The following is a 26,211-nucleotide window of genomic DNA, read 5'->3' as shown; positions in this document are numbered from 1 at the left end:
AGTTTATCCAAGCATTTGATTGACGGTCGGTTCAAATCACTAACAGTCATTGATTCCCCACCACAAACGCTGGAATTTCCTAAAACATTGTCTTCCAGTCGCGTTAGACTTTGAATATAACCACAGAGTTCGATCGGCAGCAACTTCGCGCTGACCACTTGGCAGTCTGTTTTTGTTTTTGTGGCCAGGGAAACCTAAAAAGTGGCATTTTCTGGAGCGTGTGCCTGCGTATTGCCTGTTCGGTGTCCACTTACACAATGAACACCGCCATAGCTTCGCACCCTTTTAAAGGGAGGCTCCGCCTTTAAACATATTACAGTCATTCTGGTTAACATAATAGAAAGTGACAGCATTTCTATACCCTGGTATATTGCAAGTACAACTGATTTTTTGGTTATATTTCCTCTCTAGATATGTTGGCTACAAAGCTAGAATACTCCTAGCAGCTATTGACTTTAATCAACATGCAAGCAGAGAACAAGTCACTGGGGATGATGGAAAACCAAGGTACATGTGTACTGCATACATAGCCGCAATTCTCACAAACATCTTGTGACAATTTTCTAATGAACACTTCAACTAATGTTATGCATCTCAAATAACATTCACTGTAATAGTTGGGCAAGTGTTATTTTTATTCTCCAACATAGTTCGTACCCATTTCACATAGATGTGTTTATAAAGTTTAGCTGTTTCTGAAAAAAATTGAATGTACAATCTAGTCATTGTATTAGTTGTCTCTCAAACCAGCGAATATTGCTATTACAACATATACTTTGTGTTTCTTTATTCTGGTTTTTTTTTTTCTATTTGAAAATATCTTTTTAGCTGCAAAAATCTTCAACTGAAGTTAGGAACTGTCTAAGATTGTCTCATAACTTCAAGAAACGAAATTCCCTGCTTTAGATCACCCCCCCCCCTCTCACCCTTAACGAAAGTTCGAAAGTGCAAAATGCTGATGTCTGCCTTCGAGTACAAAGTAGCATTTTGCCATTGCTGCTAGAGAACTTGTGATCACAAAACGAAAGTGCTAAAATGATGTTCACTAATTGAATTGAGGTCAGCCCCTCTCCCTAAATGAACAAATTTCACTTTTTGAACTGATGGAACAATCTGAGACAGTATAGATTTCTTCTTTATTAGGTTCATTGCCAGATATTCAAAACTGAGCAAACAGTATTATCCAGCTGCTGTTTTGAAGCCAAAGGAGTACACATACATCACAGATTTGCAGAAGAGTGTCTTCCAAATGCGATTGGATGTTGAAGGTCATTTGTCACAACATGTATCAATGGCAGAAGATCATCCTGGCCGGAACTTCAAGAGAATCAACATGTGTCCCTCTCCAGATATAGCTAAATTAGTGAAAGCACACTTGAGTAGGTTCGAACAGTCTAAAAGTTCCCGAGAAAGTGGAAACAGCTCCACATAATTGGCCATTTTTTACCCCATTGTGACTGGATATTACTGTGCGAATCCATATTTTAAAACTTTGTAGGCTATAATGTAATGGCCCGTGTACTCTGTCGAGTATTTGATTCAAAGGGACAAAGTCATGCATTTTGACATTGTTTTGGTTATTTTAGTTTATTTTGAAGATAATTTATGTTGTTCTGCTTGTTCTGCACACTGAAATTGGCAAAATCTCTTTGTGTCACAGATAAACTAATTCTATACATGGCCATTATCAATGATCATTTCCATTACTCATGCATTGGTATATACCAAAAATTTAATAGCCATATTTTATGGCCATTTTCATGGTGTGACTTTAATTGTAACCGGCAGTTGAACATATTTAATGAGCAGAACATCATGAAAAATGTATCAAAAGAAAATAAAATGACTAAAATACTGTCAAAAGTGAGTGACTTGTTCTTTTAAAGTCCCAGTATCTGTACCTCAGGCAATTTTCCCTGCATTTAAAATGCTGCAATGTAACAAACACTGAAAAACAAGTGGGGGCAAAGTTACATGTAATAGGACTTGCTGTCCGACTCAATAAATGCATGCATAGTGGTCAACGTCTCCTAAAATGTCAGAACTTCTGCATTTTTCATGTTGGTGTGTAAATTGATGCAACATGGGTCAAGTAAATTCTTATTTTCAATGACTGCGGCTTTGTCATTAAATTAGTCTTTTAGAATTCATGTACCTTACTCTGGCAGCTGCATACTACTTTGTCAGAGCTTTATTTCACACAACATACAGTCATTCCACAATATTTCTGGGCAAGGAAAATGTTCAAATGTGATGCTTATAAACAGAGTACCAGTTCAGCTGTAAAAACTTATGATTTACTTTATTTGTGTCTGCTAAAAAACATTTGAAGTGATACTGAAGTGTCAAACACATAAATGACTGCAGTGACATGTGCGTCATGTAAATAATAAATGTAATCATCACCAAATAAATATGTGTGTTATGTGTGTTATGTTAAGGATGACCCTTTATTTTTTTTGTTTCTCATCTCCAGAGGAATACTCTGGCAGGGCGGGCAGTCTTACCAAAGTACAAAAAAAAAACTTTATTTGTTTCAGTTCAATGTTCTGTCCATGCAGTTTCTACAATTTTTAAGTACAAAAACCGTGTATTTCTTTCAGTTTAATGTTCTGTCCATTCAGTCTCTACAATTTTTAAGTACAAAAACCGTGTATTTGTTTCAGTTTAATGTTCTGTCCATTCACTATCACTGCAATTGCTTGTCTTTCAGTTCAGTGTTCAGTACTCTCTGTCCTTTCAGATTGAGTCGCTGCAATCTCACAATTTGATGATGGTGGTAATGTTGCTAGGGTGATTGCCTCAGAGGCGGTGCAAATAAAAACGTTTTTTTTTTTTTTTTTTTCATTTTCATGTCGGAGCTGAAATTTACAGTCGGTCAGGAGATTAGAAACACAAAAATAAAACATGTCGCCCTATTCCTGTATTGCACCATCTTTATAGCCGACATATATATTGTTTGGGCTTGGAAATCTGCCCCTGATAGCCCATACACAACAAGAGGGGACAACACGGCGGTTGCCAGCTCCAAGTTTCCCATGTTGCCAATAAATGTATTGCCGGTATGCATAATGTCTAAAACATGCATTGTCTCTCAACTGTTCCTCAGCATATGTATCAGCTATACACCGCATAGCTATCTCAAGAACATTTGCATCCAGGACAAGGTGAGTGAAGAGCCAGTTATCGGTGATGCATGTTTGGTTTCGACGCGTGGCACAACATTTATTTTCCTGCTGAGTTGGCATTTCACAGCAGTGCCCACATTTACACCAAGAAGGTACACTACCAGGTCCAGGTTGTGGATACGGGTTGGGAGCTGGATGTAGTTGTTGAACGTCACACCAAGCTCCTGGCTGACGCCGAAGTAGCTCTAAAGTCAAAGTCTCTAGATCTTCCCTGGTTGCCTTTTGTACAAACTCCTGTTTGATAGAAAAATATCATAGTCCAACGAGTTTAGCTTGAACTTTCAAAAACGAACCATTTATTCTGTAAACTTATTTACCATAGATGAATATGAAATTTCATTTAATTGAATTCGGCAGTGGGCAAAATGACATCGTTGCGTTCCATAATATACCATGCAAAAGTAAATTGTGTGTAAAATTAGAAGGGTTTCTCACATGATGGAGCTGACAGTCTATAACTATATTGCAGCACACGTCCTTGAAAACCCAACATGTACAAACATTTTTTAAATAACTGTATACTTGTATGGGTTTCTCTATTCAGTTTACCAATACATATTTGAGGGATATTGTATCAGTGGTTTTCTTATGCATTCTCAACAAGTTTATTCCATGATCAAGAGTGCACACAACATGATAATATATACCTTCATCTGCCTCTCATTTTCTTCCAACAATTCTGCTTGTGTTTGCTGTTCCTGGGTGTCACGTGGCCTTTTCTTCACAGATTCTGATGCAGGTGGATGGTTTTCACTTCCCTCTTCATCATCAGATGTTGAATCCTATGAAATGATTATAACAATTATATGACACCTGCATTCACATATTTACTAGGCAAAAAAGTGCTTAGACCCTTACATTTACCTGTACAAAAAGCTAAAACAAGGAGTTTGATCAATAAATCATTATAAGTGCTTTTGCCAAAAACTTCATTATTATGACCATTATCACAAACTGATGCTGCATCATGCCAGTACTATAACATGACACATAATTGAAATATTTTTGTGGTTTCAATTTTGAGATAATCTTTACTTAGAGTCAAATACTAAGGTTCTAACAATTATCCCTTTGTCTTATTTGATGTACAGTTTGACAGTACAGTTCGATGACAGTACAGTACAGTTTGATGTACAGTTTGACAGTACAGTTTGATGTACAGTTCGACAGTTCTTGGCCTAGAAATCTATACTTTCAAATTTTAGTGAAATTAATCATGATAACAGTGTTTTTTCCTTTCCCATGGTTGTTCATTTGAACAGAGTTGTGTAATATTTGTGTTCTCTGACAGACTCCTCCAGTACTCGGACGAGAAAACTAAATGGGCACATTGTACTGAAGGAACCAAGCTATCCATTGATTACTTAGACGCCTTTCCCCACTGGAGGTGTGCCCAGTCCACAGTCACACACAAATATGATTTGGCAAAATTTCTGGGAACGAGAGACAACATCGCTATTATTCGGACGGCTCCGCCAATAATCAACCACTTCGAAGTTAGAGATTAGATTTTTCTAATGTTCATCAAAGCACATTTTGTGTGTAGTAATCCAATTTTTTACAATTATTGACGTTTCAAATAAAATTGCCTAGATTTTATGTACGTATGCCTACAAGACAAAGGAAAATTGTACTACGCTGTAGATGACTTCATGGTTACCAATTGCGAGCGATCGACGGTAGTGTACGTAACCGGTACACCACCAGTGTAACACAGGGCATGTTTCACGCCGTCCGAGTTTTGGAAAATTTCATGTTTCCGGTGAACGATACGGTTAAGCTGATTGGACAAAATTTAATTCACGTTCACAACTACGAACCCCATAACTACACATGAATAGCCGTAGTGAGCGAAACGTCCGGTTCCTGAGGAATTTGTCCCACCATGGTGGAGGTATAAATTGAACGTCACAAACACCGACGATTTTTGTAGCAACCGCACCAAAGGTTTGTATGAAAATCTATAAGTACGAAATGTTTAAAAGTTAAAAAAAATCATAGCAAGTAAAAACTGTTCTGAAACATCGCAATGAATGTTGAGATGAGTAGTTGCATGGTACATCTGAGATTTGGTACGATCCGAGTATTGGCGGAGCGAGGGTAGTACATGTTTGCATTGGTGCACGATTTTCGTTTACACAAGACGTCAAGTTTGCATTAGTTTTACAGCCGAAAGGCTGAAAGTTCGTATTTGATTGTCTACAGGAGCTTGACATTGCTGATATGGGTCTCTAAAATTCGAGAAACAGACTGTTTGCAGTCCGTCACATCGACAAGCTTACAAGAGAGTGACACATAATCATACTGTACCTGTACAGCTATGTTAGAACACGGTCGTCGCTTTCCACAAGTGCATGCCGTTTTGCAGAACTCGTGGAACGCTCTGCATGGACATGCTCCTCGTCCTCTCTTACGTCCGCAAACTCCACTGCAATTGCAGGACCTAGGATCTTCAGTTGCTGTCACATCTGCGAGGGCAGCTTCAATTTCGCTTAGAGCGAAGCTGTCTTCGACCATTTTGAAACTTCTAGCACGCAAGGTTTGTGGGTAATATCTAATGTTTATCAACAAACACAGCGCGCAAGCGCAGCGCGACGACCACTGCGCTTTAAACAATTGATCGGGGCTTTTCCTAAGTACTAGCTGATCATAAAGTGACAGACTTCTCTTGATATTCTAATTTTAAGGTAAGTGATAAAATTCTGTGAAGTTAATATGTCTTTGATTGTCAGATGAAGCCACCAGATGAGCGAGAATGAAACAACGCTTTCACTGTAATGGATAAGATTTATCTATCAAACATGAAGGAAAGCAGTTTCCTTAAAAATACAATCGCTGTTGCCCTTCCTTCAAGATAGCATCAGTATTTAAATCCCATTGAAATTTTTTAGAAAGTATTCAACCGAAGGTGGGTACACTTAGAGACAATTCGATTTCTTTATCGCATACAAAGGTTGTCGGAGGGTTTCGTTCTTGCCTCCTCGGACATCGATAAGAAATATCGCACACAACACCACTTAGGAAACAACAGATGACTTTATTTTTTTGCCTTTGAAAAGTTGCTTACCTTGTTCTTGGCAGCTTCCCTCACTTTTATGAAAACCTTGTTTGCTTTTCGTTTCCCGTCTGCTTTTGCTGTTTCGTCGATGCTGTCGTTTGTATTGTGGCTTTAATAGCGTGATCAAATAATCATTTACAATCACTTTCATGAATACATGCACGTACGTATTTACACATTATAACATTTCTCTGAAATTTTTTCATAAAAAATTATCATATAATATCAATCGTCTTCATTTCGGAGTTCGGCCGGTCAGTAGTTATGAAAACTGAAAGAGCCAGCGCAGCGCTGCAGCGTACACGTACAACGTAAATGTGTGCATTGTTATGCTAATAGGATAGGAACGTGGATGTGCGAGACTGTGACGTCATCCCTTCAAACATGGCGTCCCATTCAGTGAGTAACCCGCGATCGGCACACAAAAACCTGCCGAACGGCAGTACTTTGGATAAATAGCGAGACATCCTTGAGCGGGTAGGTGCAAAATAGTATTAGAAGGTAAACCGGTAAGGAGAAGAACGCCGGATTCGCCGAATAACTTTGCAAGGCGCGCCGAACGTCCAGACGTTCGGCACCTGCACTCTCTCTGGATGGTTGGATCTGTAGCTCTGGTTTTGCCGTCCGACCCAAATACCCAGGCAAAACCTCGAGCTACTGTACTGCAGCAAGGTCTGTCCCTGTGTGTTGCGTTCTACACCTCGTATTGTACGATGTGGCTAAACTTCACCAAGTTTGTAGCGCCCGAAATAGCTTTTACAAAAAAAATCCAAAACGGGACGGCAGCGTCACCTGACTTAATATGCTGTAGCATGACTTGTAAAACGCTATCAAAACGGAGCGAAGTGAGTATAAAGAACAGCATGTCAAATAAATGTCTGAAAACTGAGGTCGTCCGAAAACTGTCTCATTGAGTGTATTGTTATGCAAATTAACCAATATGCAGAAAATCAGGGAAAGTTAGGTCCGGTTCCCACAGACTTTGAAATTCTCCCACTGTTTTTTTTTTCATGTGCGATTTTATCTCATGCCGTTCTTGAGCCAGGGTAATCCCTGCAAAAGCATTCGGCCTACTGCGCGCGCGGTGCTGTGATTGCTTATAATTTGGCAATAGAAGAGATATGGGTATCACGTCTGCAGCCAGAATTTCGCCAGAGGTTGAGGCTCAACGGCATTGCATGCAGTCTACACCCAGGAAAATGAAAAATTATTCGAGCGACTGTACTGTACTGTGCTGTGCCTAGACCGTACATAGCAATTGCAGTACCGTACATAGAGTGAGCTGAATTCTTTGACTCGCTCTTTCTTTCATCGAGCCCAGCTTTGAGAGAACCGTGACCTTGACACTGTACTCCATTTACTTGGCATGTTTGGTGTAACAGCGGTGCTTTTAAACAGAAATTTAGAGAAACCGTAGCCTGTATCTTTGATATACTTGGTATCTTGCCATAATGAATATCTAGCTAGTTCACTTCAAGTTGTGTTTTTCAAAATTTGCCGTAATTAAACCTGAATGATCAAACCACGTGCATCCAAACAGTCATCAGATTGCATATGGCATGGCGTCAGTGAAAACTGTTGACCGACTTTACAGCTATACCGCGTTTGGACCCATGCAGTGCTCGTTCTTACCTTTTCCTTCTGCAAGGTTCTGATAACTTGTTCGCTGACACCTCTTCTTCTCAAGAACATGAAGAATCCTTCATCTATCTCCGTCATTTCGCCCGGCTAGTCAGGTGTAATACTGTAGGCGTGCCTCGCCTGGAGCAGACCGCGCTTTCTGGTGTCACGTGTCATTAGAACGAGAATAAAGTTTACAATACACTCATTTGTGCTGCAGGCCTACACTGCACTCGTCAATGAACTCCGATATTCCTTCAGGAACACATTATTCCCCGACTTATAAAAGCACTGAATTATTGGAGAAAAGGCATCGATAGCAGAATGACAAACATGCATAGGGCCAACCAGAGTCAAAATCTCGTAATTACGAGATTTGAAATCTCGTAATTACGAGAATCAAAAACTCGTAATTACGAGTTTTTGATTCTCGTAATTACGAGTTTTTAATTCTCGTAATTACGAGATTTGAAATCTCGTAATTACGAGATTTAAAAACTCGTAATTACGAGAATCAAAAACTCGTAATTACGAGAATAAAAACTCGTAATTACGAGAATAAAAACTCGTAATTACGAGAATTAAAAACTCGTAATTACGAGAATAAAAACTCGTAATTACGAGAATAAAAACTCGTAATTACGAGAATTAAAAACTCGTAATTACGAGAATTAAAAACTCGTAATTACGAGAATCAAAAACTCGTAATTACGAGAATTTAATACTTGTAATCCTGAGAATTGGAAACTCATAAATATGAATATTGAAACATATTTTATAATTATCCTTTCATGAAAATGTAAAATCTGTAATTGTCGTTATGATTGAATATTTGATCAAAAGTTTTTGTCGAGTAGGCTGATTGGATTGGATATTCCTAAAATTTTAAAATTGTGTAGTTATCAAAAAGGCCAGCATGTGAGCGTAATGAACATGTCGTAATGTCACGAGTCAAGTGAAAATTTACTTTTCAATATGTTATTTCATCTGATTGTCTAATTGAAATGTCCTTTTCATTTCTATTTAAATATCAACACTTTTTTGCCTTTATTTCCCATTTTATTTGCCATTTATGTGTTTGAAAGGGATTTTACATAAATTTCAATTAGGTCATCAAATAGATAATACACATTTTCGTTATTTTATGTTGAGAGGAAACAATGCAAGGACACTCATCATACAAATACTTCTCTTTGTCTGTCTATGTACATACTTTGATTATTTTTGCGAGCAATGAAGCTTTGAAATCTTTCAAACCTCCTTGTTGAGGTCTACTGCTGTTTTAGATATGTTTTTCATATATGAAGGGGGATGTCGGACAGATACATAGAAATCATACAGTAGGATAGTTCAAATATTTCAGAAGATGTTGGTTTCTCATCATGATTTCTAGTGCAGACACAACATGAAAAGGCTGACGGTCTGTGCTAAATGTAAAAAGTTAACATCACTTTGGCAGGCACATGTAGTATCTGTGTTATCTCCTGAGAGCGGAGCTTTTCAGCTTGTCGGAGAAGACCCAAATATAGGTGTTTATAGGACTGAAGTATTGGCATAATAGCATACTTATGCATCTTTAACTCTAGCTCTGAATGTATTGCATATCCGGACAGACAAAATCTATAGGCCATGCTTGGCATGTGCTTGGCGTGGATTTTGATTTGATGGATAAGTTACTCAATATCTACAATTGCAAGCCATGTAACAACCCAAAAGTTTATTCATTCATTTATTCATTAACGAGTTTACTATACTTGCTCACTACACCTGATTAAGTCAAGATTCACGTTAACGGTTGTATTTGTTGAATTATGATCAATAGCAATATGTATAAGCAATTTATAGGTTCACACTAAAGAGCACAAACACCATAGAAAGACTACGAGTCATTATAGTTTAAGTCTCATAATATGTAGGAGAATCAAGGCTCATAATTAAGAGAGTCAGAAACTAATAATCACGAGAATTGAAATCTTGTAATTACGAGAATCAAAAACTCGTAATTACGAGAATCAAAAACTCGTAATTACGAGAATCAAAAACTCGTAATTACGAGATTTTAAAATTCGTAATAACGAGAATCAAAAACTCGTAATTACGAGAATAAAAAACTCGTAATTACGAGAATCAAAAACTCGTAATTACGAGATTTTAAAATTCGTAATAACGAGAATCAAAAACTCGTAATTACGAGAATCAAAAACTCGTAATAACGAGAATCAAAAACTCGTAATTACGAGAATCAAAACTCGTAATTACGAGATTTTTTTAATTTTTTTTTCAGACAAAAATGGCACGAATACGCTTCCGTCGTATTCGACTCAACACGCAAAATCGTGTGTAGAAATGTGTATGATGACAGCGCCCATGCATAGTGTGTCATCTTCGTTACAAGATCGCCCTCAATGTCCGCAATGCGATAACCATGCGCCGCCTGTCAAACATGGGAACGCAAAATACGATCTAACCAACTCATGCTACCTTCATAATCATCTATACTCCTTGGTGCCCACTGAACGATAGGCATTGATGATAAAGGTACATATTGTAAGGCACATAAAATGATAAATATTTGAGATAGCCTTAATTTGTTATATACATAACAAAGACGTGCTTTCAATTACTTTTCTACTCCTAACGAGAATGCGTTTAGTGGTTATGAATAGATTTAAGACCAGACCGTTCTTTCAGGTGAACACAGCCAGCATTAATTGTCAACAGGAAATATTTGATCAGTACAATTCTAAGCGTTTGGCGGTAGGCGAGTATGTTGCTCGTTACATTTTCAATAAAAAAGCCAATAAGGTTACGATGTGAGACTTCCAATGAAAGCCATGGATTTAAAACGCAAATCGATAATTCTAAATCTACACTGAATTTGGCGTAGGAAACAATCTTCCACTTTTTAAAATAACACCCTGTTATTGGCAACTGAATCCCAGTCCGGACTAGAAATCATAATTATCAACAATATTAAGATGGAAAACCGTACAAGATGTTGGCATGGCTGACACTTAGCATTTCTACATATGGGAATAAAGAACAAGAAAAACACTCGTTTTCCGTACACAACTTGAAACATGAATTTATCAAAAGTTACAGCAATTGTCGTTTAGTGTCACAACGACTGTCCTTGTAATGTCACAGTGATTGTCGTTTTAATGTCACAGTCTCCGGAAAAAGAACTCAGTGATATCCAAGGAGACAAGCTATGGATGGCTTGAAAGCTGCTATTCGAATAGTTCTTTGTGTAAATGAAATAATCGGTAAGAAATCGCCGTTACTGTTTTCTTTGGAGACTTTAGGGACCGTCTCAGATTGTCGCAGAAGTTCAAGAACGAAATTAATTCGTTTAGATCAAAACCCCCTCCCCCTCCCCCTAAACGAAACTTCAAAAATGCGAAATGTTCATGTCTGCCTGAGAGTACAATGTTGCATTTTGCTATAGCTACTAAAGACGCATTCCCAATGCCACATTACAATTAAAGTAATCGATCAGATTTGAGTACTAACAGGGCATTTTACCGCATAAAAGTTTCATTTTATTTTACTCTCCCTTTTAGAATGTGTTCTTTGTCTCTGCGAACATGCAATTTGTACCTGGTAGGGGCGATAAATAAGCGAGAAACTTTGACAAGGGGGCCCAGGCATGTTCAATCATATTAAAACGACTATGACCAGGTGCATAACAAGTGAGACATCTGGTGGTTAGAGCAGACGCTTATAAATAGCACATTTAAAAAAAAAGATACTTTTGTCTTTGTATAATTTGATGGATAAAAGGTTTAGGATACAATGTTACTATCGGTAAATTGTGTTTGGGGGACAAACGAGATGGAAATGGTTACAAATTTGTTGGCAGGAGTGTGCAGTTTTTCTTTAATTTAAAATAAACACACGAAAACTTGTGATCACAAAATAAAAGTGCGAAAGTGAAGTTCACTAATTGAATGGAGGTCAAACCCCCTCCCCCCCTAAACGAATGAATTTCGCTTTTTGAACTTCTGCGACAATCTGAGACGGTCCCTTAGTGAACATAAAAGCACGAGGATAAGAGTAACATTTGTCTCGCAATACGACAATATTTTCCAACATTTTTCCGCCAGCGGCCTTTTTGCATTCTCTGCAATTATTCCTACATGTTTGCCAAAACGACATATACGATGACAAGTGTAGCAGTTTTCTTATAGTTTCATCGTTTCCGTGTGTAAGAAAAGATGGTAATCTAGTCCGAGATGACACACTTACCTGGTGGGCAATTGACACCACCTGCCTCATATTGTTCATCACCAAACCTGCAACAATCTTTGTTGTTGTCGACGTTTCGATCAGTGTACGTCTTGTTCTCAATTGTGATACAAATATGGCTGTACAGGCCACACCCTAAGATTGGAAACACAAAGGAGAGTTCAAGGTCCACAAATTTTTTGTCGTCAATGTTTAGTTCCAGATACCGTTGGTCTTCGAACCCGGTTACAGAGACGGGGCCTGGGATTGAGACTGGATTTAAGGCAGTGTTACTTTCTGCAAAGGTGGCTACGACATCAAAGTTAACATTGCCCGGGCTAGCAGCGATGTTTTCTGGTCCGATGTTCTCGATAGACATAGTCATGGTGAGTGTCTGAGCTGTCCCGTTAGGCTCTATGATCCCCAACGTACGTTCTGACACAAATAGGTCAGTCACCACAACGTCTGGTACGAAAAGAAAAGACGAAATTTGACAAATATGATTGAGTCCAGTAAGTAGTTCAGTATTTAGTTTAAATCTTACCGAGCATTAGACTGGTACTGTTAGATAAACCGCTAATCACTATCCTACCGTTACGTATTCACCTAAAACTGTAACAATACATCGTTATTATATCTGTTATATCCCTATATGTAGAAGGTTTAATCAAGTTTCGCACAGTACTCTCAGAGTTAAATCACTTATTAAAAATGTATTTAATATGCAAATAAGCTGTTTATTAACCAGACACTGCTCAAAGCTTCACGGGACAAGTAGATATCTATCAGATCAACATTTGTAGCACGTTTCATTACATTTAAAGCTGTAATTTTAAAGTAATCACTAATTACAAAGTTCATTGAATATGCAAAAGAATCCTTAATTAACTTGACACTTTTCAATGTTTCAATTATATATTTATTAGATCTTATTAGATCAATATCAAATTTGGTGCAGTAATTTCAGCGTTATACACCTAATTACAAACTTTATTAAATATGTTAATGAACCCTCAATTAACTTTACACTACTAAATGCTTAACAAAACAGTCAGATATCTGTTGAGTCAGTATCTGCAGCAGATTTCATCACTTTTGGTGCATTCATTTCGGAATTATATGACTAATTATAAAACTTGATAAAATGTGTAAATAAGCTATTCATTAACTTGACACTGCTCAATGCTTGTCAGTAGAATGAGATATCTACCAGATCAAAATCTGTAGCAGGTTTTACTGAATCGGGTGCCGTAATTTCAGAGTAATATGCCTAATTACGGAGTTCATTAAATATGTAGATTAACCTTTAATTAATTACACACTACTAAACGCTTTACACCATAGTTAGATATCTGTCGCATCAGCATCTGCAGCAGATTTCATCAAATATGGTTCAGTTATTTCGGAGTTAAACGACTAATTACAAAACTTCATAAAATATGCAAATGAGCTATTTATTAACTTGACGCTGTCCAATGCTTCTCAGTACGGTTAGATATTTATCGGATCAATATCTGTAGCAGGTTTCACTGAATTAGGTTCCATAATTTCAGAGTTATATCCCTAATTTTTTACTTTCTGGTAATTGAAATTTGTTTTATTTCACCAGGGGGAAAGGTTACAAGACACATCGTACAGTGAAAGGATAGAAATAAATAATGGTAATAGCAAGTTACAACAGTGTTTGTCATCAAAATGTTTTAAAATCCCCGGTGAGGACCATGGAAATAGTTCTTACAAACTAGTCAAGTCCATGGCCCAAATATAAAATTAGAAAGTTCAGTAAATATGCAAATGAACGCTTAATTAACTTCACACTACTAAATGCTTTACACCATAGTTAGATATCTGTCGGATCAGTATCTGTGGCAGATTTCATCAAATTTGGTGCAGTTATTTCAGAATTATATGACTAATTACCAAACTTCATAAAATATGCAAATGAGCTATTTATTAACTTGACACTGTCGAATGCTTCTCAGTACAATTAGATAGATATCATATCAATATTTGTTGCATGTATCATCAAATTTTGTGCAGACATTTCAGAGTTATGTAACTAAATTCAAAAGTTCATTAACTATGCAAATGAGCAGATAATTGACATGAAACTCACAGTACCATCATAATGTTCTGACATTGTCATCTGTGAAAAGTTTCATGAAATTTTGTGCAGTATTTCTTGATATATGTCGACACTGTCATTACTGTCTCCATAGGGAAACCCTTATGTAAAAAAATGATATTGCATAACTTAATTAATATGCAGGCCACACTAATCAAAATCTAATCAGTTCTTCAAATAGCATATGATACCTGTCTACCAGATCAGACCTGAATCTGTTCAGGCGTTATTGAGTTATCGTGCAAACAGACAGACAGACAGACACACTCACACACACATACACACACACACGGACAGACAGACAGACATCGCTTTAACATTAGCCCACGTGTGTGAACACGTGAGCTAAAAATGGTTTAGTGAGCCGTCTCGGTTGCCGTACTGCAGCGTATCGGATGGGCGGGACTGCTGAGGGCGCACGCTAGACAGAGCAGACGACAAGTGTATGCCGGAGAACTCAAAAACTTTGATAAATCGTACAGTAAGGCATTATTATCGATGTCGTTCACAATTTATTAAGATTTATCATCTTAATGTATTGAATGGTTTACCCCATAATTTACCACCTTCTTAAATGCCCACTCCTATATTCGTTTACAATGTAGTATTGCTCACTGCAACGTATTGGGCGGGACTGCTGAGGGCCAGCTTTGAGTCCATAGCTGTGGTGTATTCAGACGGGGTTCCTGCCTTTTACTGGCTGATTTTGACGTTTACAACTTTTAACGCATTGTGGTGGAGGGTTAAAAGTCGTAACTCACCATAGCTATGGACCCACAGCTAGCTGAGTGCGAGCCAGACAGAGCAGACGGGAGGATTCAAAAAGTTTGATAAATCGTACAGTAATATAAGACATTTTTATCGATATCGTGCACCATAATTAAAGTTTATCGTTTGATATATTGAATGGTTTACCCCATAATTTGTTTCCTTTTTAAATTCCCGATTCTTCATTCGTTTACAAACAAAAACTTTGTATTGTTGCGCTCCCTGGGGCCACAATGCTGGACAATTGGACACATAATCGGTAATAATCAGGGGTATGGCGTGCGCGTCACAAAATTCACTGGTATTGACAAAGCTATATTTAAGCAATAAAGCAGACCCAGCGACGGTATGCCACGAGATTTTGAGCAGTTCACGACATACATGCACTCGATATCGCTCGTGCATATATGTCGTGAACTGGTCAAAATGTTGTGGCATACCGTCACTGGGGGTGCTTTATTGCTTAAATAACACATAAGCCATTAGGAAGACACAGCCCTGTGCCAAACATTACTTAAATATACGTATACTTTCCCATGGCTCTAGTTACTTTAACCACGGACGAATTTATCAATCAATCAATCAATCAATCAATCAAACAAAGGTAATTCGATGAGTTTTTACAAGTTCATCAATACTGATCAGAGATGTAAGATGACGGCTTTGCTGGCCAATGGCTTGTTCATTACACATGCAACACAAATGCACACATACATCATCATTGTTTGAATGAAGACTTTGCAACCACTTTGAAAATGTCAGTTCTTATTGTTACATGAGAGAAAACGAACAAAAGGTGAACTCAGCAATTTCCGTATAAAACGAAATTTATTACGAAAATAAATAAAACTAATCACTAAGTCAAGGGATAGAATATAAACTGTCAAAGTGTACAGGCTACTAATCTCAGCTGGGACGGCAAAGCTCCAGTCTCAGAGTTGTATCAGTCAGTCGGATGAATGAACAGTCCTTTGGCTTGCAGGCTTGAAGTTGCACAAAGTCCACAGTATAAATCCAGCGTGGCAGTGAAGGTCTTGAAAAGTCTTGAAATTAATACTGCTGGAGTTTCCAAAGTCTTGAAGTAACACACAAGAGACACAATCCCAAATGTCTGACTGCAAGCTGTGCCGGTCCCATATTTATGCTCAAGTGGTTATACAAGAGAATATAAGAACAATCTAGAACTTCTATTGACATGCTAATTACTGCTCTAAAATTATCTCCCTTACACGACTAATTAAATTTCCAGAACATTCCAAACATGACTAATTGAATTCAAGGTCGTGAGGTCGTGAAGGACAGTGACCTTGAGAAAGTTCTAGACTAATTAAACTCAGGTCATGAGTGAGGGGGAAAATTACCTACATAACATTATATAGGTGACAATGAACATATGTCTTTATTTTGAATGTTTTTCAACTTGGATCATGTCTATTATCAAACATATAAACGTGACAAGCTTTTCAGTAAGATTTACTGATAAATTAAATAGATAAATTAAATTTATAAATTAAAGTAAAATGGTACATTCATATTACTATAGGAAAAATTTGTGAGGCCGGAGCAAGAAAGTGATGCTCTCACGCAATCGGTGAGAATCTCTTTTTATTCTCACCGTTCTCGGTGAGAATTTTTTTATTCTCACTGTTGAGCAGTGAGAAATGCACTCCTTGGTAAGAATCCTTGGTAAGAATCAAGTATGATAACAGATTTTCACCGGTGAGACTGAGACAAGCACAGTTATTTTCACGGTGAGAATGTATATTCATACACATCATTCACTGGTGAGATCTCAACTAGACTCACGGTAGCATTGGTGAGAACCAGGTCGACTTGTTGTTCGCTTGTGGAAATCAATCTGGTTAAATGTCACCAGTGAATAATGAGTCTAGCCGATTCTCACCAATTAATGGTGAGTCTGGTTGATTCTCACCAGTAAAATTACCATTCTGACTAGGCTTCGTGAAAATTTCCAGTCTCGCCGGCGAGAAACTATTGCCATCCTTGATTCTCACCAAGGAGTGCATTTCTCATTGCTTATCCGAGAGAATTCAAAATGTCTTACTGACAGCAGTGAGAATAACAATAGATTTTCATCAATCGAGAGAAAGCGTCACTTTTTCGCTCCAATCTCGCATTTTTATTCCTACAGTGTATTGACAGGCTGTAAAGGTAACGGCATCAGTTTGTTCTTCTTCCGCTTCCTCTGGGCCCATTGGCCACCCCTATTTTGGTCAACTCAATGAGGCCAGAGGCCTAGAGAAACGGACTCTTTAGGAATCAACGGTTCCTTGTTTCTCAAATATGACCAGTCAGTGAAATAATTGCGGCATTTCTCTACTATCACACATTTCGGTCGCAAACGACAATACCACCTTTGTTTAAAAACGAATGTTTTGAGAGTTTTCTAGTAGTTCAAAACCTACGGTAATAAAAAAGCCTTACACACACAAGGTCGTCGCTGATATATCTTCTTGCCAATGTTGTGGTGACAACGCGTACCGTGGAGCTTGGTTCAATTACATTGAGATGAATTGTGCTAAAATATTGTTGAAAGATAGTAACGGTTTGTCTTAGGTCTAAGTCCCATGCACAATCGATGGCTGCCGGCAGCAAGTTAAGAAGCGGGAAAATGAGGAGAAGGATCACGTGAAAGCAAAGATTAGAATCTAATCAAAATGAGTCGATCTGCTCTTCGGAGGTTACTCTGTTCAAAAGCACTGACAAGTGGTAACTCCGCATGGCAAAAGCGAACCGATGGTTCATCGAGTATACGTAGTTGCCGTAACTTGGCTTCTGACCCTCTGCACTCCCTTTGTTCAGGAAAAGACCATAATTCAGTGTGATTTCTGGCCCTGTACTACGACGTTAAAACCTTTGAATACACCGAATATGTTGGTGCTCATGGCAGCTCAAACCCTGCAGAGTAGCCCCCGCTATCAACTGTATGGCACACGAATTCAGTAAATCTAAGACAAATACTAAACTGAAGGGAACGCAGTGCTTCTCCCCAGTATTGAAGAGATTATAATCACAGGGTACTGTAATATAAATTGACATGGTTCTCCTAAAAGCCCAAAAATATACAATGCTGAAACAAGACACTGCAAAAGGGATGACAGGCAGAAATTTTTTAATGTGTATTCAATACAATAAGAGTGAACCTGAATGTGCATGGTGGCACTTTTCATGCTTAATACTCTCGACGATAAACTTTGAATAAATACCTGTTATATGTTTAACATAAAAAACAAGTCATCGTTGATGACACAGTCCCAACTTGTTAATGGGTACTTTGATTACAGGTGCGAGGAGAGGGTAGAGTCCTCTTCATTAATTGGGTCTGTGTTTAAAAATGCTGTGATACAGGCAGAAATTTTTAAATGTGTATTCAATACAATAAGATTGACCCTGAATGTGCATGGTGGCACTTTTCATGCTTAATACTCTCAACGATAAACTTTGAATAAATACCTGTTATATGTTTAACATAAAAAACAAGTCATCGTTGATGACACAGTCCCAACTTGTTAATGGGTACTTTGATTACAGGTGCGAGGAGAGGATAGAGTCCTCTTCATTAATTGGGTCTGTTTTAAAAAATGCTGTGATACAGATGGGGCTTAATGGCAAAGAATGAGTTCCATGGTGGTGAAAACATTCAACCAATCTAGGCTGCCATCCTAATTACAAAAGGTCATTAAATGAGTCAATTACTAATCAATCGACAGATGTTGTCAATAATAACACTGACAGATTATCACCTGTACCTTGTTTCATAAAGTTTATTGCAGTGCTTCTGGACATTCACCTAAAAAAACAAAAAATTACTATGTATATACAAATCAGCAATTTATGAAAATGATACTGCTAAGTGTTATTGAATTGCATTTACAACACTGTGAGATCAACATCTGTACCATGTTTCATCAAATTTGATGCAGTACTGGTGAACATATCACTCTAATTAAGAAAGTTCATTAAATATGCAATCAAAAATTAACATGTCAATGATAAATGTCTTTATTCACTGATAAGGTTCCAAGACAAGAAATGTGACCTTTTTAATCTAACAATTCTCTAACGGTTAATAAACTCAGAACCCCCGTAAAGTATACATTTTCTGAAAGCCTACATATATGGGAACATTTTTGTAACCACAGTGTCACCATTGTTTACATAACTATCACGTGACAAGATAATTTGCATAACCTTTCAAAAGTCGGTTTTCCCTATGTTTTGTCTCAATACTTCAAAATATCTGACTCAAACTTGCTGGAATGCAAGCTGTCACAATGCTCTTTCAAAGTGTGTCTCAGATTTTCTATATCTTGCTTAGTTTTTTTGGAGCACAATTTTAAAGAAATCAACTATGGTAAAATTCACTGCTCTGGAAGTTTTTCTGGCATAAAAACTGTTTAAGAAGGTTTAAAAAAATTCTGAGACACACTTTTGAAGACCTGTAGGATAGCTTGCACTCACATGAATTTCAGCCACATATCTCAAAGCATTGAATCAAAACATAGGGAAAACCGATTTTTGAAAGGTTATGCAAATTACCTGTCACATGATAGTTATGTAAATAATGGTGACACTATGGTAACCAAAATGCTCCTCTATATCTAGGCTTTCCGAAAATATACAATTTACGGGGGTTCTGAGCTTATTAAACACTAGAGAATTGTTAGTTTAAAATGGCCAATTTCTTGTCTTGGAACCTTAAAGCAATGTGAGCTTAACACCTGTACCAAGTTTCATGAAATTTGATGAACTATTTCTTTACATATTAGCCATATAACGGAAATTCAATGATTAACATGATACTGCTACATCTCATGAAACAAATTGATGTGCATATGCATGACATACGTCAATGTCCTTGTCCCAGCTTTGAATGATATTGGTTGAAATATGTCTGAGGTATCGCTCTGGACATAAAACAAATTGTAACAAAATGGCCACCAGGCAGCCATATTGCATCAGATTTTGAAACCAATCGACGTGCATATGTATAACATAGGCAATGTCCTTGTACCAACTTTGAATAAAATCGATTTATTCATGTCTGAGTTATGGCTCTGGACATGAAAAATCGAAACAAAATGGCTGCCATAAGGCCATATTGGATTGTATCATAAAACCAATCAACGTGCATGTGTATGACATTGGTCAATGTCCTTGTACCAACTTACAATAAAATCGGTTGAGATATACCTGAGTTATGGCCCCAGAATCATAACAGAATGGCCGCCACCCAGCCATATTGGCTTGTATCATAAAACAAATCGACGTGCATATGTATGACACAGGTCCTTGTACCAACTATGAATAAAATTGGTTGCTACATGCTAGAGTTAGGGATCACACATGCAAAAAAATAACAAAATGGCCGCCACATGGCCATATTTGATTGTATCATAGAGCAAATCGACATGCATATGTATGACATACGTCAATGTCCTGGTACCAAATATTATATGAATAAAATTGGTTGCGACATGCCTGAGTTATGGCTCCAAACATGAAAAAATCATAACAAAATGGCCGCCATGCGGCTATATTCGATCGTGTCACAAAACAAATCAACGTACATATATATGACATAAGGGGTAATTCTTGTACAAAGTTTGAATAAAATCGCTCCAGGCATCTCTGAGATGTCTGGACGCACGCACGCACGCACGTACGCACAGACATGACTAAACCTATAAGTCCCCCGGATGGTGTACGTGGGGACTAATTAGGCATGATGCTAACGTCAATTTTTTTTTTATCTGTTATGTTCTTCTTGATAGCTCATGTCTTGTCTCGGGAATACTGAGCATGGACTTACTAAGTCGAGACACACCGAACTCTTCGGCAACGACACACATGAAGGCATTACTTCGTAAAAGACAAGATTACAAAACCCATCGCTCCAACATAAAGCTTCTCCAATGTTTTAAACTGTGTCTTGGTGAGAACTTACAAACAGAGACAGGTGGAAAGCCAGAGATCACGCATATGTCGGTTAATACCTTAAAGGCGTGACTTGAATCTTACCAAAGATAATTATAAAGTAATTCATCGAATCAAAAATGTCAACGCAGCTTTTGAAGTTCATGACTAGAAATGGTATACTGATATTTCATAGTTCTGTCTCAAAACATGCTCGTAAATATCAGTTAATTATTTATGAAAACAGGGTCGTTATATCATTCATGTCTTTGTAGATTCCCCTGTGTCTAATATATCCGCAAATGGACTTAGCGATTGGGATCTTGATGTTTTTTTTTATTAATATAGCATTTATAGTTCCGGCAATACGGTGTCAGTGACCGAGATTATCTCAGAGGAATGGACTTCCTCCGTAACACTTTAAAATGGAAAAGTGCGTCAACAGGTTAACATTCTAGAGACTCAGTGCGAATGTATTTTTATATTTGTAAGTAGGCGTGGAACACGCTACTCTAAGATGCTATGGGGGTCAGATTATTTGTCCAGTCATGTTTTCGTAATCTTGTAAGGATACAACATTACGTGTTTCAACACTGTTAGATCTAGATAGATATTTCATATGTATTCAGTTTGAAAAAAGGAAATGGCCGCGCATATGGTTCATACTGAAAATGCCAGTGTGTACACTAGGGTCGTTGCAGGCATCGCATGAAGGCAATTGATGTACCCGTGTTTGCCCATAATTATAATCTCGCCTACTTCTTCTGTCTTACGTGAACGAAGACAAAACAAAAATATCAATATGAAAACAACATAAAACGACGTCACTTTCGACATGCCGTTTGTACAACATGGTATTGCAAACATTTCAGAGATAACCTTGAAGATGAAAGTGTCATGCTTAATATTAGTTCATGGTTATTATTATGAACATTAATATTTGGATGATTGGATTACTGTTAATGTTATAACTGACTAAAGTTTTTTTTTTCTGTGTCATTAAAGCCCAAATAGCGGCGTCTTTTTACCATAAGGGACTGGTCAGTTTCTTCGGCCTAGGGGGTGGCGGTTGATTCATGGGGTCACCCTGTTTTTGACTTTATTGATGGGGGTCACCGTGTTTTTAAAATGCCCAATGGGGGAGGTCAGTGTGTTTTTGAATTTTGACACGGGTACATAAGTGCGTAAATTGCCTTGTGTCAGCCACAAATTTCATCATTCAGCTGCACTTTTCGGCGCGCCCTAGGGCGCGTAACTTAAATAATCAGATATATTTTTCAGCAAGCCTGACTTTAATATATCAGACATACTTATATCAGAGATATCAGTATTTTCAATATTTTTCAGCGCGCTCTTCGAGCGCATTACTTTTATATATTAGACATATATCGGAGATATCACGATGTTTCATATTTTTCGGCGCGCCCTTCTTGCGCCATCCTTCAGAGATATATGTTAGAGATATCTTGATGTTTGCTTAGTGAAAGTGTACCAATATGAAATCTGCAGCTCATATGAAAAGCATGACAAAATCCTGATACTTTTCTGTTTTCTCAATGAGAATTCAGAATGAGAAAGCAAAATTCACAAATATTTCACAATATATTTGATACAGTAACATATTTTAGAAATAGGAAATGACAAGATATTTTTCGTTCTCATTGATGCAACTTTGATGCAACCTTGTCCACTGAAAACCTAATCTAACCAAAACCTAACCTAACCTAACCTTACCTAACTTAACCTTACATAGTAGCCTAACCTAACCTAACCTAATCTAATCTAACCTAACCTAATCCAATCTAATCTAACCTGACCTAAACCTAACTTAACCAAACCTAACCTAAAACTAACCTGACCTGACCAAACCTAGCATAACCTAAACCTAACCTAACCTAACCAAACCTAACCCAACCAAACTTAACGTAACGTAACCTAATCTAGCCTAACCTAACCTAAACCTAATCTAACCTAACCTAAACCTAAGCCTAACTTAGCCTAACCTAACCAAACCTAACCTAATCTAACTTAATCTAACCTAACCAAACCTAACCAAACCTAATCTATCCCTTTTCACATTCCATACTCATTAGCTTCGAAGATTTAGTGGTAAATATCCTTGGTTAAATCGTTCTTATAATACTTCTGAATTTTTTTTGTTTCTGTTTTTAATCTATCGTTCTTTCCGTCACGTGTGTGAAAAGTTGACCGTTAATTTAGTTACATACACGAAAACATCAAATACCAAAGTAAAAATAGTTAAGATAGTTAAGTCTTCACAACCCTTGAGAAAAAGGTATCATGCAATCATTGACGCTTTCATAAGATGATTCGTTTTGAAAGTATTGTTTGTATTCATTTTGTATACTGGTATTTTTGACATTCTGGAGTCCCTGTTTATTATTTGATTTGTCCCTGTTGGATTTCCAGATTAGAAAGTAAATCCCAAATGTTTAGCACACAAGGTAGTAGCAATTTTAACACCTTAGCATATTAAAACTTGGCAATTTAACATCCAATTAGCTTAGTGTCAAAGGCTATAGTATAAATTCCATTGAAATCTTATAGTTTAAATCAAATTTTATCCAACGGGTGGAGAGAGAGAGAGAGAGAGAGAGAGAGAGAGAGAGAGAGAGAGAGAGAGAGAGAGTGAGAGAGAGAGAGAAGGGCTATGAATATACTTCTCACCTGCTTCAAGACATTTCACAGTTGTAACAATCACTGTACACGACCAAATTAATCTGAGAAGAAATATCATGGCCGATCGATGTCGTTTGTTCTCGCTACTTTCTGCAAGGACCAGCCACTGCTCGTTGTCTCCTCTTCACCTATCAACACGAAAATAACAGAGTTGTTTTGAAGAAGTGTTGTCAATTCGTTTACCCGATGCGTGCACTTACCGAGTAAAGCATTTTACTTCTCGGATGTAATCAGATATACCTGTTTGCTTCATACTTTTTAAATGTTTGTCCTGGGCGTGTTCAGGCCATCACAATCGACAGAAATGCTCCATCAATTGTCATGTCTACTTAGAGTAAAAAAGGGTTTGCATTATTTTTGTAAGTGTTCTCGAGATATTCAAATACCGCGCTGCCTTTTGGCATTTGTCTTACTTCCAGTCTTTGTTATTCAGTGTACTGATGATAGATACGCAAAGCGCAAAACATTATAGTATTTCCACCAATGACGACTCGATTAGAAGACACGAACGCTTTTCACAGATTAGTACCTTTCGCGATAATTGAAACTATTCCAACCAGTCTGTCGTTTTAGGAGCCTGTCAAGTTGTCGTGTGTTTCTCTATAATCTTCGCCGAATAGCCCTTCACTGGTCATGCACTCGGCTCTAATACAGGCGTTGGTGTATATATGTCCATGACGACCGACAACACTTCAATTTTATTTGTTCACGTGTATTGCATGAGTGCAGGGGACCATGCTGTAATGGAACCTACTTCACCGAACCCGGTCCGTTCATACCAAACCTACACGTTAATCTGATCTATAATGTTACGACGGGATTAAAGTTTGAAGTATATCAAAGGTTGAATGCTGCTTTATTTGTCGTCGTTTTACAAATGTAAAATATACTCAAAGTATGGATGGCTTGTCAAACAAATATCACGCGGGGGTTTTGACTGAGGAATATATTGGGGGACTTCACTCATCTGCTAGATCTAACTCGCTTGGATAAGACTACGCTACGAATAGTGTTGACATCCGAATAAATCGACACGAACACTGGGAATTTACGTTACAAATTGAAAGTGAAAATTTAATAAAAAAGCCAACTCGAGCACTTACGTTCTAACCACTGCTTAGATAAAAATGGCCTAGTTAACAAATAGTGCGGGGGTAGCGGGAACCAAAATGTCTGGAGGAGGGGAGTGCCGAGCAGTTGTCTGGTTTTGCGTGGTCTTCAGGACGTCAAGGGTATCTCCTCCAACGTCGATTTCTCCTTATCTGTGTCTGTCAATCATTATTACCATTATTCTCACCTATTATTGATATCCGCATGTTTATGCAGTCATTTGGCTTAATTTTGATATACTACAGCCCTTCTGCAACGACAGATTGATATCATGATTGTTACGTGCAGAGAAAACGAACAAAAGGTGAACTCAGCAGTTAACGTTTAAACAAAATTTATTACGAAAATAAAACTAATTGCTAAGTCAGGGATAGAGTACAAGCTTTAAAAGTGTACAGACTACTTATCTCAGCTGGGACGGCAAAGCTCCAGTCTCAGAGTTGTAACAGTCAGTTGGATGAATGAACAGTCCTTGCAGGCTTGAAGCTGCACAAAGTCCACAGTATAAATCCAGCGTTGGCAGTGAAGGTCTTGAAAAGTCTTGAGAATGACTACTGCTGGAGTTTAGTACACACAAGAGACACAATCCCAAAAGTCTGACTGGAAGCTGAGCACGTCCCTTTTATAAAGGCATATAAGAACAATCTAGAACTTTTATTGACATGCTAATTACTGTTCTAAAATTATCTCTCTTACACAACTAATCAACTTTCCAGAACATTCCAAACATGACTAATTGAATTCAAGGTTGTGAGGTCATTAAGGGCAGTGACCTTGAGAATGTTCTAGACTAATTGAACTCAGGTCATGATGAGTGTGGGGGGAAATGACCTACATAACACACCCCCTCTTCAAAAAAAAAAGAAAATTTTTCAAAGAAAAATCTTTCTTTTGCAAATGTAATCTTGAAAAAGATTTAAGTACTCAATTTTTTTTTCTTACTCTAAAGTAAAACTTCTTGAAAGTGAACAACAATAAACTCTAAATACGAGAGAGACAGTCTGCAATTAAATTGTCTCTGCCTTTGATATGTCTAATGTCAAGATTAAACTCCTGTAACATTAAACTCCATCTTAGCAATCTCTGATTTTTGCCTTTAAATTTCTGCAGAAAACAAGAGGGTTGTGATCAATATAAACCACTATTGGCTGATTTGAAGAAGTAACATAAACTTCAAAATGCTGTAAAGCTAATATCAAAGATAAACACTCTTTTTCAATTGTAGAGTAGTTTCTCTGGGATTTGTTAAATTTGCGTGAAAAATAGCAAACAGGATGATCTACACCATGACTATCCTCTTGCAATAAAACAGCACCAGCAGCCGTATCACTAGCATCTACAGCTAATTTAAATGGCAAAGTGAAATCTGGTGCAGACAACACTGGGGCACTTTGCAGTATGGCTTTAAGTGTATCAAATGCCTGTTGGCATTGCTCTGACCAAACAAACTTTACTTTCTTTTTAAGTAAGTTAGTCAA

The 26,211-nt window shown here is 37.6% G+C and overlaps 3 protein-coding genes across 4 annotated transcripts in view; 1 reads left to right on the top strand and 2 right to left on the bottom strand.

Moving 5' to 3' along the window:
* Window positions 1-1,652, top strand: part of LOC139139297 (uncharacterized) — a 4,568-nt gene extending 2,916 nt beyond the window's left edge. The window contains exons 4-5 of the mRNA XM_070708172.1: window positions 412-507; window positions 1,144-1,652. Of these exons, the coding sequence (XP_070564273.1) occupies window positions 412-507; window positions 1,144-1,432 (385 nt within the window). The 3' untranslated portion in view covers window positions 1,433-1,652. The remainder of the gene's footprint in view (window positions 1-411; window positions 508-1,143) is intronic.
* The window catches only part of LOC139139300 (uncharacterized), a 63,501-nt gene that overhangs the window by 26,829 nt on the left and 10,461 nt on the right, over window positions 1-26,211 (bottom strand). The window contains exons 2-3 of one of the 2 annotated variants that reach the window (XM_070708175.1): window positions 23,612-23,751; window positions 12,115-12,558 (exon numbers count right to left, since the gene is read on the bottom strand). In XM_070708175.1, coding sequence (XP_070564276.1) covers window positions 12,115-12,558; window positions 23,612-23,681 — 514 coding nt within the window. In that variant the 5' untranslated portion in view covers window positions 23,682-23,751. The remainder of the gene's footprint in view (window positions 1-12,114; window positions 12,559-23,611; window positions 23,752-26,211) is intronic. The other variant, XM_070708176.1, reaches the window with a different exon arrangement.
* On the bottom strand, window positions 2,292-5,791 carry LOC139139296 (P2X purinoceptor 7-like). Its single transcript, XM_070708171.1, has 3 exons — window positions 5,499-5,791; window positions 3,836-3,970; window positions 2,292-3,422 (listed from the first exon to the last, which is right to left on the bottom strand). The coding sequence occupies exons 1-3, from the start codon at window positions 5,703-5,705 to the stop codon at window positions 2,916-2,918; spliced, it is 849 nt and encodes a 282-aa protein (XP_070564272.1). The 5' UTR covers window positions 5,706-5,791; the 3' UTR covers window positions 2,292-2,915.

This window comes from Ptychodera flava, chromosome 8 (assembly GCF_041260155.1).
Source record: "Ptychodera flava strain L36383 chromosome 8, AS_Pfla_20210202, whole genome shotgun sequence".
NCBI classification, from domain to species: Eukaryota; Metazoa; Hemichordata; class Enteropneusta; family Ptychoderidae; genus Ptychodera; species Ptychodera flava.
The sequence above is the reverse complement of the archived record's forward strand: the minus strand, read 5'-3'. Positions and strand labels throughout refer to the sequence as shown.